This window comes from Diplotaxodon limnothrissa, linkage group LG7 (genome assembly GCF_057381915.1).
Source record: "Diplotaxodon limnothrissa isolate DT_005_m linkage group LG7, D_limnothrissa_male_GT1.1, whole genome shotgun sequence".
Classification (NCBI taxonomy): domain Eukaryota; kingdom Metazoa; phylum Chordata; class Actinopteri; order Cichliformes; family Cichlidae; genus Diplotaxodon; species Diplotaxodon limnothrissa.
The window spans coordinates 4,991,352-5,011,343 of record NC_140602.1 but is presented as its reverse complement, the minus strand read 5'-3'; the positions used below and the strand labels follow the sequence as shown (position 1 = coordinate 5,011,343).

The 19,992-nt window shown below is 39.4% G+C and overlaps 1 protein-coding gene and 1 long non-coding RNA gene across 2 annotated transcripts; both read left to right on the top strand.

The window, feature by feature from the left end:
- The first annotated feature begins 837 nt into the window (after window positions 1-837).
- slc15a5 (solute carrier family 15 member 5) lies at window positions 838-4,255 on the top strand. Its single transcript, XM_085358935.1, has 10 exons — window positions 838-850; window positions 934-1,377; window positions 1,716-1,938; window positions 2,275-2,444; window positions 2,555-2,775; window positions 2,865-3,051; window positions 3,221-3,409; window positions 3,530-3,661; window positions 3,756-3,864; window positions 4,132-4,255. The coding sequence occupies exons 1-10, from the start codon at window positions 838-840 to the stop codon at window positions 4,253-4,255; spliced, it is 1,812 nt and encodes a 603-aa protein (XP_085215061.1).
- A 5,757-nt stretch (window positions 4,256-10,012) lies between these two features.
- On the top strand, window positions 10,013-15,292 carry LOC146627617 (uncharacterized). Its single transcript, XR_014906326.1, has 5 exons — window positions 10,013-10,400; window positions 13,909-14,171; window positions 14,265-14,436; window positions 14,821-14,941; window positions 15,246-15,292. It is a non-coding gene; the product is annotated as an uncharacterized LOC146627617 (long non-coding RNA).
- Window positions 15,293-19,992: the final 4,700 nt, after the last annotated feature.

Sequence of the window (19,992 nt, the reverse complement as noted above, 5' to 3'; positions counted from 1 at the left end):
GCATATCAATAAAATGTAGATAAGTCTAAAAATAAGTCTATTAAGGACTGTAGACTTTGTACTTTAATGAATTCCAATGTTCAGTGCTTGTTTGGACAGCTAGTTCACCTCCTACAGTGATAAAATGCTGTCTGTCTCAGAGCTCCTTTAGTTGAAGTTAACCTGCACATGCACCCTGTCTCACTCTCACTTAACATTTTGAGTCTAATTACCAGCAGGCCAGTCAAAATGAGGTTGTACGGGGAAGTGAAGAGAAGAGCTGCTTTCACAGAGACATGTAATATTTTGTGAGTGTTTGTAAAACCTTCTGCACTTGTTACTTTTTAATGTTACAATAATATTGTACGTTCCCACAATACAACTGTGATTATGTTAACTGAAAACAGTGAGCATGTCAGCAACCGTGGTTAACCTCAATCATGGAAAGATTAACCTTCAAAGGGAGACATTAGTTATTGGGCTTATTGTATTCCCAGAAACTAACTACTACTACTCCAGAGCTCCACTTAATAAACTGATTATATTTATCATCACATGACAGACCATTCATTGGCAACATTATTTAAGTCATTATTTATACCAGGTATCTTATAAGATGACTTGAAGTGAAATTGAACCCGTTTGATCTGGATAATAATGCTATCTTCACAGCATTAAAGATCATTATTTAAAAAAACAAAAATAAATAAATCAAACAGCCACATGTTTATCTTTGAAATATTAGAAATATTTTAGGGTTGTCCTCTAAATAGCTCCCATCCATCACTCCTCCCTTATATAGTTTTTCATAATGTGTGAAATCTGAGTAATACATCCACACTTCCCCGTAAAATAAAGATGGACGAATCAGGTATGGCCATTTGCAGAAAACAGGTGGGTGTGGCTGAGTATACGTGTCCAGTGTCAGAGTCACACCTGGTTGTGAGATTCCAGCTTCTGTTACTCCTTCCCGACAAGGGCAGCAGTTCTCATTCAAAGCTCTTTACCGACAGCATTCACCCCACCAAGCAGAAGAGCTGCCCGGGATGGTAGCAGGAGACTTCAGGAGACTCCCAGAGGGCAGAAGCCCACTGCGACGTATCTCCCACACGCCTCATCTAGACCAGAGACCACGAAAGAAGCCTCGCAAGAAGCTCCAAGTGATCATCTGTGTACTTCTTGTGGAGTTATTTGAAAGGTTCACTTTCTTTGGGATTGTATGTAACATGATTCTATTTTGCACTGTGAAGCTCGGATATGACAACTACCTCGCTGCAACAGTCAACCTGTGCTTCATAGGAGCCAGCACACTCACCCCTGTTCTGGTTGGCTGGTTTGCAGAAGCCTGTCTAGGAAGGACTAAGGTGCTATACGTGTGTGCGTTTCTTCATTTCTTTGGTAAGACACAAGGGATTAAAGGTTGACACAAGTTGGCTGCCAAGAATTTGAAGCCATATGACTTCTAAAACAGCGTTTACCATCTTGGACTGTATTATTGTGAAAAGCAAGACTAGAGTAAGATCTGATGTTAGGCGATGACAGCTGTTTATAATGTTGTAATATTATAATGTATTTATTTTTATTTTTAAATGGCAGGAAAACAGGTGGGCACCTTGTACTTCTTTTCATTTGTTTCAGTAATTTTTTTTTGACTACATATCTCATGAATGTATCAAATCAACCATTGCCAAAAAGAAAATATCACTCAGAATCATTAGATGCATCTGCCACTGTAGGTACAGCCATGTTGCCTGTGGTGGCATTTCCCTTTGAGGATTTCTACATCGACAGCCACCACATGACCCACCAGCTGGGGTCTCGGGAGCAGCAGATTCTTTTTTACACTGGCCTGCTGGCTGCTGCACTGGGCATCGGTGGCATCCGAGCTATCCTTTGCCCCATGGGAGCTTACAACCTGCAGGGCTACAACCAGCACCAGCTCCTGACCTTCTTCAACTGGTGGGTGATGAGGCTACCCTGACGCATCATACATGTAGTTTACCAGTAGATTCATTTTTAGTTCTGCGAGGTTGGGTTTCGTATGGTTTGATTTCAGACAAAAAAAGTAGTAGTGACATGCCTTTGTTATTATATTACAAACAAACCTTTCTGACATAATGGTAATTCTATACTAGAGTGCATGGGGGGTTTCCTCTAAGGACTCCTTCTCCTTTCATAGACAAAACAAGTTTAAATTGAACCACCCTAGATGATGAAATTAGCACAAAGATATTTTGGATTTAAGTCTGACCAATATCACTGGCTCACTCTAAGATTTTTTTTCTCTTAATTTAGGTTCTACTGGCTGGTGAATCTGAATTCCACTGTTGTGTTTCTGGGCATTGCTTACATCCAGCAATCTGTGGCCAAAAATCTGGGCTTCCTCATCCCCTTCACCTCAGTGCTGCTGGCTCTCATTGCCATACACATGATGCGCAGTAACCTCACCTACAAACCCAAGAAAGGTAAGATACCAAAAAAAGGATTAGAAAGAGAAAACCTTTTCCTCGTCTCCTTTTTTGTACAGGCCACAAAAAGTTCAACTGTTCGTGCTTCATGCTTTTATTGAGCTTAGGTGGATCATTACTGACCACATTGGGAGTTTTCTTGAACTCTTTCAAGATGTGCTGCCTCCACTATCGCTACTTGAGCGGGCAGGTAGCATCTTGGCTGGACCGGGCGAAAGAGAATAATGGTGGCCGGTACAGTGAGACTCACGTGGAGAATGCCAAAGTCCTGGCCAAGCTCTTCCCTCTTTATGGGCTTCAGCTGCTCTACAGAGTCTGCCTCACACAGGTAGGTCCCTGAGAAATTATAATGCATGAAGCAGAAAACTGACATGTTTAATCGCCTTCAGGTCTGGTTAAGAAATATGCCTCCCACAGATCCCCTCAGGTTACTACATTCAGACGATGAGCTCCAACCTTCACCTGAAGGACCACCTTTTGCCCATCGCTGCCATGAATGTGATCAGCATCCTGCCTCTGCTGCTCTTAGCGCCACTGATGGAGTGTGTGATGACCTGCTACCTGTCCATGGAAAAAACTCCTCCAGCACCTGTAAAACGTATTAGTGAGTATTTACATGCATGCAAGCCCCAACTAGTTCGCATGTTGTCGTTATTTATTCTCTTAAATATTCCTTTATCTCCTCTCATTCCCTCTTTTTGTCTTGTAATCACAACCTCCCGTTCCTCAGCCCCCTCTCTCATCACCCCACCCTGTCCATCCTCCCCCTCCAGCTCTGGGCCATGCATGTGCCACTCTGTCGGTCCTGGTTGCAGGTTTGACTGAGCTGCAGAGGAAGTCTTACCCCCTGGTGGAGCAGACACTTTCTGGAAAGCTTTTGCAAGTTTCTTCCATGCCGTGTTTCCAGCTGGCTCCTCAGTACATCCTGCTCGGTCTGGCAGAAGCTCTCGTCACCCCTGCGTGTGAGTGGGAGACTTACTGTTATGTCTCCGTTTGTGCATATCATTCTGATTTGTGAAACGAGTATAATGTGGCACATAAGCAGCAGGAGACATGCTCATACAGTTTCTGTTGTCTGGCAGGCTCCCTCATTTCTTTCCAGCTCACCCCGAACCACATCAGAGGGATCGCCCTGCACTTCCTCACTCTGTCCTATGGAGGGGGATGTTTTCTCGGTGCCTTTATTATTCAGCTGATGTACTTTCTCTCTGGAGGTAAAATTCAAACAAACAAACAAGAAAATACAAATACAGGACTAACAAATGACATAGAGGCACTGGTACTAAACACTGTGGTGCTCTGTTACAGGAAGCTTTTACCCAAGCACACTGCATGATGGCAATTTGGAGAGATTCTTCTTCCTCTTGGCCACACTGATGGCTGTAAATACCCTGGCATTTTGGAGTGTGTCATACAGGTACAGTAAAACAGGTAGACGATGATCCAATAAAGTTTAGATTGTTCCATGTCCATCACAGTCTGTTGAAGGTTCATATCAACAGCTGGTAAAGAATTTGATGTTTTAGCAAAAACACATACATAGAGTTTGATATAAGAAACATGATAACTAAACGGTTTCAGTGTAAACTTTTTATTCAAAGCATGTTTTTACAAGTATATTTGTAAAAAGAAAAAAAAGTATCACAGCTCTAAGTGTATTTCTTGTTACATTAATGTTGTGCAGGTACGTGGACCTAAGTGTTCAGGGCAAAGCGCTGACCATCAGCCCTCTGACTGAGAAGCTGCTGCATTACAAGGCCTGTCTGCGCTTCTACGACACTGTAGACCGCACCGACTGCATTTTATGAATGATTTCTCTAAAATGTCCTCTGTTACTGGTGCTAGCACTTTGTTACCGAGTCAAAATTTATAGTGATTGACTAAATTGTAAAAATGTAAAAATGTAATATATGAAGTGTGCATATTTTATTTATTTTCACGTATATTGTGTATTTAATTAAACGTCATGAATTGTGAGCTTTGTTTTATTTACATAAATGTGAATTCAGGAGTAAACTGTGACATTTCTATATTGAAAAGGTGAATATTAGTACAATAAACTCAATAAAGAATATTATTATTAGTATGCATGGTCCTTACTTTAAGGCAGTTTAGCTAAAGCAATGACTCCGTTTACGTGACTGAACAGTAGCTGCAATTACAAAGCAATCATATTTCAAGCTCTCCTCACAATGAAAATCAGACTTAAAGCTATTAACCACTTTTCCAAACAAAGTGTGCTTAAACGTGATCAATTTTAGACATGACACAAACAGAATAACGTAATCTGTTTTTAACCGTCACTTTGAAAAATATATAAACATTTAAAGAGTATAACTACCTTTAAATTATTGCATCTTATATCAGGATAAATTTCAATACAAATAGTAAATAAACATTATATAACTATATGTATTTTTGTGAAGGTTTCTCCAGTGAATTATCAGGAAAAAAGGACAAAGCATCCAAGGTACCGTCCTCGTTTCTGTTAATCAGTTATGTTGTCACCAAGAAATTTCTAGGACTGATGTGAAAAATATGAAATGAGCATTTAATCAAACATGTCTCTAACTGCGTGTCATCACAACTTTATTTTATTCATGCAAACATGAATTTAAGAGTATACTGTAATATTACCTCATCAAAAAAGGTAAATTATAGTTTATTAAAATCAGTAAACAATAAATTATTATCATGATCCTTCATTTGAGTCATTTCAGAAAAAGCAATCCTTTACTTTGAGTCAGTTGAGCAGTAGTTTCCCATCGCTTTAAAACAAACAAAAGCTTGTTTTCATTTTGTTCCTCTACCTTACAACACAATAAACTCAAAAAGACTCACCCTCTATGTTTAAAGCTCTAAATATAAATAATGCAACATAAATGAGACTTAAGTTACAGAGAAATCATCCTCTCAAAGTCTCTTTGGGCTCAGTTTTAGGCATGAAGGAAGCTGTAAAATCAGCCTTAAAATGAAATACTAAAAAGGCATGTTACATTGTTTATTATGTGTTTTGTATCATTCAAGTCTTTCACAAAACTGCAAATAAAGAGGAGTTTAGTCACAAGAAAAAGCAGAATAATAGAAATTCTCTCCTAAACTCTCAGGGAGTTGAGCTGTTATTACATTTTACACCTTGATATAAAAACTAACGAGGTAAGAGTCATCAAAAAGTGCCAAATGTCAGATTTTACATTTTAACAAGCATCTTGGGAAAGACTTAAAAATATCCACTGTTTAACTCACACAGCAGAAACCTCAGAAATATTCATATATTTGTGTTGAGCTATTTGGATTTCCCTTGCGACCAATTCCGTCCAAGCTACTTTCACTTTTCCCACTATTTGGACACTGAAGTAGCTGAATTGCTCATGTTATGTTTATTATCAAATATGTCTTAATGTCTTAAAAGTATTAATTTATTTACTTGAAAGGGGGAAAAGGTAAAAAAACATTTATCAATCAGTGTTTTGATGCAGTTTTACTACTATTTAAAAGAAAAAAGATAGTTATAATAAGAGGAACGGTAATTGTTTACTGTTTGATTCTTGATTTTTAACTGAGAAAGAAGTACTCAGAGATTATTTTTATCACTTTGTCAATCAGTGCACTAATATTGGAAACTGCACTATTGTCTCTAACTCTGAATTTTAAATGTGCAGCTTGTCCTGAAGATAACACTTTATTAATGTGTGCAGCAGTGAGCACAAAGTCTTCAGTGATGAGGAATTCTCCACAGACATGTTGACCCTTGTTATTCTGAACTGATCCCATGTAGGGTATCGAGTTGTCCAGAGCTTTTGTTCCATGAAAAATTCCTGTTGAAAACTCTGGTAAATAAAAAAAAAAAGAAGATGATAAAGTTAGTGTGCCGTTTACAGCCGTAAGATAAATCAGGTATATTTGATGTTCACACTGATGCCTTGTAGACATGGTAGAAAACAAAGAAGAAACTTGTGAAGACAGTGCATGGTGCCAGCAGGACACTCAAACTGTCCTTTACTCAGTAGAAAGACTTTTATACATCACGCGTCTTAGTTTGAAGGCTGGTCTATCGTTATCATCTCGACTTCCTGTCATGCCAACCTCTCTGCAGTGCAGGTTTGATTTACCATTATCTAATGTCAAAAGGGGGATGGTGCGTTACAAGGCAGCAAGAGAGACAGAAAGGCAGGAGAGTTCAGGTAAGAGTTGGATTTTAAATAGAGGGCTCTGTGTGCGGGCAGGCAGAGATGAGGATCCAAATGCAGGACTCAAACACAGAATTGTAACTCAAAACCTCAGCTTTATTGCTGGAGAAATTAAAACATGAACTGAACAAGGGTAGTGAACACGAAAATATTGACCACAGTATAAAACACACATCCGATGGTACGATGCGGCACTGAGCAAGGGCAAACACAGGGCTAATATACACAGGGAAGTAATCAGGGAATGGAAAACAGGAAACAGGAAAACAATACACACTAAACTAACACTAAACTAAGACACGGACTGGACAGAGAGAGACAGACTAGACACTGAACTAAACCAGCAAAAAACATGAGAACACAAAACCTAAGAACTAATCCCTAAACAAGAATAACTAAAACATAGATTAATAATCATCATCATCATCATCATCATAACCAACAAAAGCACCACAAGAGAATAAGAAAACAATCCATAATGCAAAAACACACCAAAACATAACAACTCAAAATACTGGCTCAAACTGACCCAGAACCGTGACAGGTAAGGAGATGTCATTTCAGGACTTAAACCAGACTCTAAGAAATTGCTGTGTCTAATTTTGCGATGCTGCGAGTAACAAACTGGGTTCCGTCTGGAGGTTGAAGAGGAACTCTCCCTCGCCAGGCCGACAGCCGTCTGTGCCACAGTTTATCTCATCTCAGTTTATCTCATGGAGTGCAGGGCTAAATTTAAAATTATTAGATATTTAAGACAATGTATATATTCTTCTATGACAAAAAATACAAGTGTTCATTTAAGCAAATAAACAGAGCCGTAAGAGATGTTTTTCAGAAATTGTTGTCTTTATTTTAATTTGCAACTAACAAATTTTTTAAAAATTTGTAGTTTTTGTCGTGCTCTCTATTATGTGAACCCCTCACCTAATTTGTTGTGTTTTTTAACAAATTAAACCCCAACAATCAAATGATCCCCTGTGAGCAAGCACTAGGCACAGTGGAAAGGAAAAACTCCCTTTAAACAGGAAGAAACCTTTGACAGAACCAGGCTCAGGAAGGGGCAGCCATCTGTCGCGACTGGTTGGGGGGTGAGAGGCAAAAGAAAAGAAAAATGAGAGCACAAGTTAGCTAAATGTTGCGCACGTTGTCTAACATGAACAACGTATGGTTTTCTGGACTGTGGATGAAAAGCAGTCCATCATTACTAGTCTTTAAAAGGGACCTAATCCATCACCAAGGTGGCAATATGGCTCAAGGAGGCCATAGACAGAGTTAAATAGGCAATCACTGTTAAGCATTGAAAAGCCCCAGTAAGCTGCAGGTATAATAAGGCCTACTGCGGCAACACCTAAACCTATTTTAAGTAGGCGTTTGGCACCATGACGCCATGAACCACTAGTCGGAGCCACGTCAGGAGATGGTTCTGAGACAGGACAATCAAGCTCTTCAGGTTGAAGACCAAGATTCTCCTGTGTCGGGACCACATCAGGAGGTGGTTCCGAGGCAGGGAAACCTCCAGCAGAACCAGGCTCAGGAGGGGACAGTCAACTGCTGGGACTGGTTGGGGGGGGGAGGGTGAAAAAAGAAAAAAGATGAAGAAGGTGGAGAATATGTGTTAGGGGGGACAGGAGAGGTGAAAAGTAAGATGGATCACAGGTGGAGGAGGACGAGGCTAAATCATCTGAATAAGCGGCAGAACCAGCCTTTTTTCTTCTTTTTCAGGTATTTTTCCATGAGCTCGTTCTCCAGGATAAGGGTTCTCAATTGATCATTTGTTTCTGCATTCTGCTGCTCGAGTTGCTGGCATCTTTGCTCCATTTCTTTTAAAGTTTCTTGTTTTTTTCTAAGCTTTTCTGTCAGGTCTTCATGTATTTTCTCTTGTTGTTGCTTTTGTGCCTGCATTTCAATTATTTGGCTCTTCAAGTCATTGGACTTCAACAACATCTCCTTAATGACCGCTGAGTGTTTCCTCTTCATTCCATCAATCCTACGCTGCATCTTTGAACATCGTTTTTCCAGTATTTCCTTTTCTCTTTGCAGTTCAGGTGTTTCATTACAAAATTCTAGCAATTCTAGATTCCTTCTCTCAAGGTCCCGGAGAATACGTTTTTCTTTGTTCTGTTGCTTTTTTTCTTCAAGAAGCTTTTTCTTTTTGCACTTTGTTTTACCAAACCTGACTATCAGATCGTTGTACAATTTCTGTGTGGCTTTGAGTTTGTCCTGCATTTGTATTTCCTTTTCTCTTTGCAGTTTAAGTGTTTCGTCATATTCTTTATTATAAAATTCTTGCAATTCTAGATGCCTTCTCTCAAAGTCCTGGATAATACGTTTTTCTTCTTCCTGTTGCTTTTTTTCTTCAAGAAGCTCTTCATTTTTGCACTTTGTTACACCAAACCTGACTATCAGATCGTTGTACAAGTTCTGCATGGCTTTGAGTTCGTCCTGCATTTGTATTTCCTGTTCAGTCTTCTGTTGGTGGATTTTTTCAATTGTTTTCTCCGCTTCATTGAGCTTTCCTCGAAGCACCTGATTCTGTTTCTCAATGTTTTGGAGATCCCACTGTATCTCCTCAATATTAGCTTTCTTTCGTTGAAGCTGGGCAGATGTTTCTTTTAATTCAGCACTCTGTGTTCCTGATGAAAGAAAACGAGAAAAGATCTTCTCTCGTCCTTCATCAAACTTCACTCCCGAGCCCTCATTGATCATTTCTATATCAGGCTGGCGTTGCTGTTTTTCTTCCAGGTCTTTATTTCGTGCTTCCAGTTGTCTGCACTTTTCCTCTAGTTGAAGCTTCTCTTCTTCAATTTGTTTAATTTTGTAATGTAGGTCAGATTTTTCCTTCTGACTTTCATGTAATGCTCTTTGGACTGATAAGACACCATCCGTGGTCATTTCTCCTGGAGAGATTGGCCGGCCAGAACACAAAGGACAGGCAGCATAATCTTTTTGTGTTTGTTGGCGTTTTTGTGGAAGCATGTTGGAGCCTGTGCACAGTGACTCTGAAAAGGCTTAGAAATATTTCCAAATGTATCTCTGGTCGAACGTTTGAAGGCTGTGAACAAACTGATTTTAAAATTGCTGCTTCTGATCCCTATTTATAGACTTTCGTGGCTGCGAATTTGACGTCAGCGCTCTTTGAGCCTTTGATCCTTTGTTCGATCACAGGATCACATGACAGCTGTGCGTAATTCTGCGCATGCTCAGAGAATACACATTGAGATGCACGGTTTTGTTTTGTTTTGAATTTTTTTAAATACCCTGAAAACAGTGTTGCCAACTTAGCGATTTTGTCGCTATATTTAGAGAGTTTTCAAACCCCCCTTAGCGTCGTTTTTTTTTTTCTAAAAAGCGACTAGCGACAAATCTGGCGACTTTTTCTGGTGTTATTGGAGGCTTATTTATGACGACTTTTGACGTGAAAGCGCTTGTTGCTCTTACTATCAACAAGCAGCGGGTGCTGCCGTGGGCACATCGCTCGTGCCAAAGCGCTCACAGGCGGAGGATAGTCCTCCTCCAGCCGCTACACAGCAAAAATGCCAGTGTTGATTTTTCAGTGTTAGTAGATTTCAACAGAGTTCCGAGTTAGTTCAACACTTAATCGAGTTAAAATAACACATCGGGAGTTGATTCCTGAAAAGTGTAAGTGTAGATTTTAGTCGTTACTGCATTTTAACACTGTGGGTGTTAAATTAGACCACACCTTCATTTCCTGTGGAGCTTCGCAATCCAGAATCTTCGGTCGCCATTTTTTCTTGCTGATGCGGTAAGTTTTATTCGGTTAAATATTAAGTTTTAGATTGATGTTAGAACAAGTAACATGATAACTAGTAAAAGAAATAGTATTTATATCAAAATACATCATCTTTAAGTGTCATATTTGAATTTTAACTGTTTTTGTTAAGCTGGGCTACTGCTAGCTAGAACTCTGCAAAGTACCAGTTTCTTTCCTAATATTCATTTAGCATAATCTGGCTATTGGCACACTGTAATGAATATTACATGTTAATATATTTCACAGTTTTTATTAAATGCCTTTTATTTATTTTCGAATTAAACTGCCAAAGCCTTAGGGTCAGTGGTCTCAAACTCGCGGCCCAGAGGCCACTCGTGGCCCAAAGGCCACTTGCGGCCCACGTCAGGTGAGGTGAAGAAGTATAATGCAATTTGGCCCTTAAAGTGACTTTTTTTTGTCATTAGCCAAAAATGATTTAATATAAAGGCAATGAGGGCAGAGTGTTACCGGTGTTCCAGATCTACTGGCGTTTAGATCAACTGGCGTTGGTCGAACAGATGTGTGGCAGTCTTGCGTTTCAGTAGCTCCTACCGACAAACCAGCAAAAAAACGCCAAATGTGTCATCTGTGACACTTGTGAGGTTGTCTCAAACACACTCCGTCAGTCTTGATGCTGTTGAACAACAAAATGTTTAAAAATGTGGCGAGTTTACCTGGTGATATCCTCATGCGCGACGCGATCGCGAAAACAGCAAACAAGTAACACCACGCCGATGTTGTTCACAGGACAGCAAGAGTAAACGATCGGGAGACTCTTGTCGTCGTTATCGTTCCCCTCGCACGGTTTATTTCTCCGAATTCAGCGTTTTTGCTTCACAACTACAGCGTGCTGTTTACTTTGTGCACTAACATGGAGTCGAGTCAACCAGCGCCACCTCTGGCCAAGTGCCACAGCCTACAGCCAGATCAACCTGTGACACATCTGCACCACGTTTGAATTCGTGTCATGCACATTTGTACCTTTCAATTGTGTCTGTTTGTGCGTCATGCAAATAAACCTTTGAAATGAATGAAATGATATCATGTATTTATTATCAGCCTACATTTGTACAAAATTCCAAATTATATACACAAAGTCATAGAAATCACCACTCCAATTGGTCATCATGATTTTGATATTCTCTTTTTCCATAACAATGAAATACGCCTTGGACAAATATGACACATCAATATTTCATTAGTGTTGTCACATCACATCCTGTAAGCATCGTCTGTCTGTGTCTTTTCCCTGAAAATGAATATTTCCAGCCAATATAGGCAATTCATCAACATGGCTGGAGTTATATACAGTCTGTATAAGTGTGGTTAATCTAATGAACATTTGTAAGGAGACGGCAGTTACTGTGAATTCACAGCAGTTACACAGTGATTAGTAATAAACAGCCAGTGAGAGTGAGTGGATATGACTGTTCCCACCACTAACACATGACCATAGCCCACTACTAGATTAACTTGTGACACATCTGCACCTGCTGCTATGATCACATTGAGTAGAGGCTGAGTGGCTGCACTTACCCCTGGTACATCCAAATCTACCCACAAACATGTTGAAAGATGCAATGCCAGCAATGTGGATTGTCAACACTAAAAACGATCGGTAAGCAAAGACAACAGGGATCAATTTTTTCTGTTTATTTAGCACCCACAACATTTGTAGTCGCCTTCTGCACAGGGGAAGTCCACACACACCGTGTGGTACCACTTTCCACAGAAGGTGCAATCTGCAAGATTGAATGAGATTGTCAGGGTCATTGTCTGACTGTTTATTACTAATCACTGTGTAACTGCTATACATTCACAGTAACTGCCATCTCCTTATAAATGTTTATTAGATTGACCACACTTATGCAGACTGTATATCACAACCAACTCTAACATGTTTGTTTGCAGAGGGAAGACACAGACAGACTACGCTAACGACATGTGATGTTACAACACTGGTGAAATATTAGTGTGTTCACGACATTTTTCGTATGGGCAAAAGTATTGATATCAGGATGGTGATTCTTATGTGTATGTCATTTGGCATTTTGTACAAATGTAGGCTGATAATAAATACATGATATCATTTCAAAGGTTTATTTGCATGACGCACAAACAGACACAATTGAAAGGTACAAATGTGCATGACACGAATTCAAACGTGGTGCAGATGTGTCACAGGTTGATCTGGCTGTAGGCTGTGGCACTTGGCCAGAGGTGGCGCTGGTTGACTCGACTCCATGTTAGTGCACAAAGTAAACAGCACGCTGTAGTTGTGAAGCAAAAACGCTGAATTCGGAGAAATAAACCGTGCGAGGGGAACGATAACGACGACAAGAGTCTCCCGATCGTTTACTCTTGCTGTCCTGTGAACAACATCGGCGTGGTGTTACTTGTTTGCTGTTTTCGCGATCGCGTCGCGCATGAGGATATCACCAGGTAAACTCGCCACATTTTTAAACATTTTGTTGTTCAACAGCATCAAGACTGACGGAGTGTGTTTGAGACAACCTCACAAGTGTCACAGATGACACATTTGGCGTTTTTTTTGCTGGTTTGTCGGTAGGAGCTACTGAAACGCAAGACTGCCACACATCTGTTCGACCAACGCCAGTTGATCTAAACGCCAGTAGATCTGGAACACCGGCCCTCATGGGTAGTGTAGTCCGTGCTGCGGGGAGAACGTGTGGAACTGCCCCTCCCGTTGTGTGTTTGAGCGCGAGAGAGGGAGAAAGTAAGAGCTGTTACCGATGAGAAATGGAAGAAGAGAGCATGTAAATATAATAATAACCACTGCCGCCAAAATGAGTGCCTGCTTGTAAGAAAGCTGTTAAGATTCGACTGTACACTGTGTTCGCTGACAGTAAAGCTACAAGCCCGACAACCCAGCGTATTGGCCAGAGGTGTCATTACCACGGTTCAGAGCCGCGGACCTGGCCGAGGTAACAAGAGAGTACAAACATGTGGAGGGATTGGCTTTGTTAGTTCAGTGAGAGTCAAAAACTAATGTGTACACTTATTTCTGCATTTTTATTTTGTTAAATATGAATAAAATTACAGCAGAAGTGCTGCAAAGTGTCTGACCAGAAAGAGAGGACCATTGTGTTAATTTGGTAGTTCAATTAAAGGCATCGGTTAGTTAAGAGGGAGAGGGGGGGATGCGTTCATATTTGCAGTTTTGTCTTGTTATACAATATTTGAAATTTAAAAACGAACAAACCAAACGCTACATTGTCAGGAATATTTGTGGGGAGGGTTTTTATCGCTTAAAATATATAAAAAATAATAAAATAGAAATATGGTTCCTACTAACCCCTGTGATAGTTGAGAGAATACTGTATTGCAGTCATGTTACACAGCTTGTACTACTTAAAAAATGGATCAAGGATGTTTTTCTTAACAAAATTAATTTTAACTCAGTCTAAAGGGACTAGACATGCTAGATATTTTGCAAAGAAATGGTGTTATATGCTGGACCTTATTTTACTCTTGGCAGGTGGTGATATGCTGGTTCCCGAGAAGAGATGAACTAATCAAAGTCAGCTTTTCAAGACAGCCCCAAGACTCTTCGCAACTTGTGTTCAAATGTGAGGCCGTTGTCAGGTGATAAATGCAAGGAAGAGGCACTCAACTGACATGAAACATGTCAAAGACAACATGAAGGTGACATTTCAACATAGGCAAAAAGTGGTTCAAGAACCTGCCATAGCTTCTACTGTCCTGGACCTTTTCCCAAGATTTCTGGATACACCTGGCTTGGTAAGGCATAAAATAATTTAATGACTGCTTTGTGGTTCCTTTGTTTGTTTTCTTGTTAATGTGTTGTTTCTGTTGTTACACTTTGTGTTTAAGATTGACCAAGACTTCACAATGCTGTTTTTTGGGGAGGAAGTGTCTGGTAAGTTCCTTGCAAAGTGGCCAACATTCTTCAAGCCAAGGATCATCAAAGATTGCAAAAATCTGTCCCAGAGTACAGAATTGGATGAGCTGCTCATTTCTGCACAGCGTTACTCTAACGAGGCTGGTAAGTGTAAGTTGGAAATGGTAGATTTTGCATGCCTTTACAGCATTTGCTTAATTCCCACAACACAATATATCACTCATTTCTGTATGGTATGAAAACAAGCTTACAAACATGTTAAACCTGAAATGACATTTAATGTAGTTTGAACACAAAAAAAGTTACATAATCTTACTATTGTTATGACTTGATATCTACTTCACTTGATGGCCAGAAGATTTTAAGTCTCTAGAAATGAATTTTTATACCAAGGCGCTGGAAAACTGCCTTATTAGAAAAATTATCAGGTGTCTAAAATGTCATCATGGTATTACATAACGTGGAAAAATGACTGCTGTGGTCCTTTAAATGACAGTAATTGTGATGATCTTAATTTCTATTCTGTAGTTTGGGACTGCGAGGCGGCTGCCCTCTTTTGCTGCTTCACTTCACTCCATCATCTAAGGGAAGGACGTCTTCAAAGATTAGCACATCAGATGCTGCTCACCACCTAATGAAATTCATCAAGGTATGCTTTTTAGAATTGTATATTTCTCTTTTGATGAGAACAGATGCAAATTATCAACGGCTGATATTTTAAGATGGCAAGGTGATCCAACCTGCAGCAGATGTATCTATCCCAGACAAGCTTGGTGTTGCAGGACTGACATGTCATTGTTTCTATTAAAACTAAATGTACACATTGAAACAAAAATAATTGTGCGCGCGGAGTGAAACATTTTAATATTGTCATAATTTCAAACAGCAATGCCTCAACATCAGATTATCAATTTTGTTTAATGTGAATCACTTGGTTTCTTTCTCTCCCTCAGGTGGGAGGTAGCACAGAGGCTTTTCTTAAGGCTGGCCCCACTCAGCCATTCATCCTGTGGGTTGGAGAAAGAAAGAACATCATCCAAAGTTTCTACCCAAAGTTTCTACATTGTCCTAGATCAAAAGGTCATTCCCTGTGTGACACAGATGGGAGATGCAGGTTTTGACAAGGCAAAACTTTTCAAGGCACATTTTTTAATTTGCCGTGTCCTTTGATAAGGCATTGGACAACTTCTACACATTCATCCAGACCATCAAGTGTATGGCATTGATGTTGGCAGCGTGAAGGACAGTCCTCGGGTCAATGAAACAAGAGGAAGTCTTCACTGTACGGTTTAAAGATATCCACTATTCAGCACTTTGACTGGAAATGTTCATCTGTTACATTTGCAAGATACACCACACAAGTTGCTCAGTGTTATTTAGACATTTGAAGTTCCAGCATGGTTTGTACCCAGGAAAGTTTTTACGTTTGACCTGTGGAGAGCCTGGATGTTCATTTATCTTTCACACGTACTCTGGTTACAAGCAGCACTTATTCCGAGCACATGGAGACTGCGTTCACTCTGAGGTCATCAACAATTTTGAGCCTGTACCTAACGATGGAACCTCTGTTTCACAGCCTGTAAATGTGGCTCATCCCATGACAATAACTACACCGGTTCCAGTTGAAAAAAGGCAAATACTGAACATGTGCAGCTCTGTTATTGCTCAAGTACAATCATCAGGAGTTCCTGAAAGTACTGTACAGTGTTTAGTTGGTTCATTGGAGGAACTGGTTAATGACATCCATGCACATGCAAAACAATCTGTTGTCGACTGTTTGTCAACTGATACATCAAGAGAAACCTTAGAAAAAGTTGAGGATTGCTTTGATCAGCTTGAAAATCCATTTTCATGTCTTAACACAGAATCTAAAAGGATAAGATATTTTGAGCAAAAATGGAAAATAGTTGAACCCATAGAGCATGTTCTTGGTGTGCGTTTTGATGTACACAAAGATAGAACAACAGGGACATACAGGCAAGTTCCTGTCAATGATAAATTCATGTACGTTCCTATCATGGGATCCCTTTCATCTATGTTTCGAAACAGTGAACTTTGTAGCAGTTTCCAGAAAAAAAAACTAAACATGGAGGGATTGTACAGAGATTTAAATGACGGCTCCTACTTCAAAAATCACAGTTTATTCTCACAACAAGAACATGCTCTCCAGATCCAGCTCTACTATGACGATTTTGAAACTGCTAATCCTTTAGGCTCAAAAAAGGGGGTGCACAAACTTGGTTGTATTTATTTTGTTTTGAGAAATTTGCCACCAGAGTTAAATTCTGTGGTGATGAACATTCATCTTGTAGCCCTTTTTCATTCAGAAGACTTAAAAAAATATGGGTTTGATCCTATCCTAAAGCCACTTGTTGATGATCTAAAGATTTTAGAGACTGAAGGAATGCAAGTGCCCTTTTCAGCCACACCTGTGAGAGGTTCGCTTTTTCAGATTACAGGTGACAACTTGGCTTTACATAGCATTTTTGGTTTTGTTGAATCATTTAGTGCAAACTATTGTTGTAGATTTTGTTTAACTGATAAGACAGAGTTGCAGTCAGTTTTTAGTGAAGATCATGTAGGCTTAACACTGCGTTCCAAAGAACTTCATTACAAACACTGTGGTGCCATTCAACAAAATCCTGCTTTGGCCTCAACATTTGGTGTAAAAAGAAATTGTTTACTCAATTCACTTCGGCTGTTCCATATTTCAGACAACTATGCTGTAGACATAATGCATGATCTACTAGAGGGAGTGGTGCAGTATGAGTTAAAGCTTGTGTTTCAGTACTTGATTAAGACCTCTTTGATATCCTTGAATTCATTGTCACAGAGAATTATAAGCTTTAACTACGGATATGCACAGAGAAGGAACAGGCCAGGTGGGCTAAAACTGGATGACAACAGCAAAGATCTTGGGCTTAATGCTGTGCAGTCATGGTGTCTTTTGCGGAATAGCCCATTGATTTTTGGAGATATCGTTTGCAGAAATGATGGACATTGGAACTTGCTACTTTTGTTAGTTCAAATTGTGAACATTGTTTTTTCACCCATTATAACTCATGGCATGACTTGCTATTTGAAACATCTGATTGCCGATCATCACAAGGCTTTCAAATCTCTCTTTCCAGAACGGAATTTGATTCCAAAGCACCACCTAATGATCCATTACCCACGCTGCATTAGAAAAATTGGGCCACTCATACATATGTGGTGCATGAGATTTGAAGCAAAGCACAAGTTCTTCAAAAGATCTGTAAAGAACTTTAAAAATATCACAAAAACACTAGTAAAAAAACATCAGAATCAATTAGCCTTTCATTTTGAAAATTTTTATTTTAAAAGATTACAGTTCGGCCCCATTAATGAAGTCTTGGCCAGCAGCTTAAAAGGCAGTGAAGCACTGAATAAAATGTTTGATGTTTCTTCTATTGTTTCTACAACTTCCTGGGTCAAAAGTTATGGTACAGAATATCAAGTTGGGATGTATGTTTGTTCTGGTGTTGAAAATGAGATGCCTTTGTTCAGTAAGATTGTCAGTATAATTGTTAGCGATTTCAATACTTATCTTCTAACTTGTAAGGTCTCAACAGTATATTTCAATGATCACTTAAATGCATTTGTTATTGAGGATGGATTAGATGTCTTTGCACTGATCTCTGTAGATGATCTGGTGTACTATAGACCTTATGATAGGCAATTTTCAAATGGCACTGATGACAAAATGTACATTGTCCCATACTGTAATTTTGTATGACTTGTTTACTTGTGGTGTATCTGAATACAAAGTATTTTGGAACGTTAATGTCTTGTATTTCTTTGTAATGGGTGGATGTTGGGGGTTAATTGTAGCAGTAGAGATATCAGAGATTAATGGGAGTTTATTGTAATCTGGTGGTATTAATGATTTGACTGACACTAGTGTTAGAAAATTAACACTATTCAGAGTTGAATTTTTTAACACCAGGGCTAGTGTAAAGTACCACCAACACTATTCGGTGTTAATTTTTAACACTTAACACCAGTGTAGAATATTTTTGACACTGGTCAGTGTTACTCAGTGTTAATTTTTAACTCTGTGCAGTGTTAAAATAACACTAGCTCGTTGTTAAAAATATAACACTTTGAAAAGTGTTAATTTAACACTCAAAAGAGTGGACACATATAGACACTTTTCTAGTGTTAAATTTAACACTCACAGTGTCAATTTAACACTGGCGATTTTGCTGTGTATCAGGGCAGGAGATGTTCACGTGCGTCCAAACTGCAAATGAATCGCGCACGAGCAAAGCCGCCGCTCCCGCACTGACTGTAACGCAGTCAATTCTTCTTTTACTGTTATGCTGTTTTGTGGATCACAAGGTTTAAAACTACTTGTAAACACACACACAGTAACTCCACCCTAACCTGCAGCTGCAGCGCAAATAACAACGAAAATTGTTTGTAAACGTGTCCTGGAGTTTACAGGTGCAGACAGTGCAACAGCTTCCAGGTCATTTAGGCTACGTTCACACTGCAGGTCTTAATGCTCAATTCCGATTTTTTGATCAAATCCGATTTTTTTGTCTCCTCGTTCACACTACAAATAAAATGCGACAGCAAACGCGCTCTAGTGTGAACGCTCAAAGCGGCCCGCATGCGCAAAAGAAGATGTCACACACAACGCGCTCTGTTTAGACCAAGAACAAACCGTTTGACTGATGGCCGTTAATATAAAGACTTCGGACTTTACGTTTCCCAATTTTTGCTTTAAGTTATTTTGTTATTTACATAATAATGTAAATAACCTAATAATGATCCTTATTGCTGTTTAAGAGAGGAGCGGTGCTTCAAAGGATAGCTGCAGATTTCTGTCAGAATCTGCAGATTATACAGTACAAATAAAATGTTTACGTTGTCTTCCCATTCCCATGACAAAGTGGTCAAGATTCTACAGAGCATCCTGGTATTACCTCACCCTGTGAGGATTTTAATATGTCAGATTATATTCTTTTTTTTTTTTATACATTTGTCAACAGAACACAAGTTTCCACTGAAATCACAGAAAACATACCTGACAGAATCCTTTGGTTGTTCCATATCCACCTGCACAGGAAACACCGGCAGGAAGACCAGGCCAGTGTTTCTTACAGACCTTTGGTTCAATGGCAGACACGTCCACCACCGTCGGCTCATCAACAGGTTCGCCATCAGTTTCAGTTTTTCCCCATCCAGCCACCTGACACACTTGATTTTCTTTTAGGTTTATTTCAGCACGTGGAGGCTGAATTGTTTGTACTCTGTGAACTAATCGAACGTTCACACACAACTGGAGACACAACATGAAGTAAAAAATAGAAACACATTTTCATGTAAAAACTCTTTTAAAAATATAATTATTCTACAAATACATCACATGAAACTGATGCTGCTTTCAATGATGTCATTAGCATGTTCAGTGTTTTTGTATCCTTCATGGATTTCATTTTCTCTCAATCTTTACTTTGGGATGATCAGTGTGTGCGGTCACTGTGTGAGTAATCATTGAGAGGGAATTAAAAATGTCAACAATTTTAAACTGATATCTTTATTTCTCATTAGGCAATCGTCACAAGCAGGTTAATGTCAGCATTGCTGTAACCAACGGCTGTCAGAAGTCAAAGGTCATTTTTATTTGATGCTATTGCACTTAATTGTGTTTTATTTTCCCTCGAAATAACA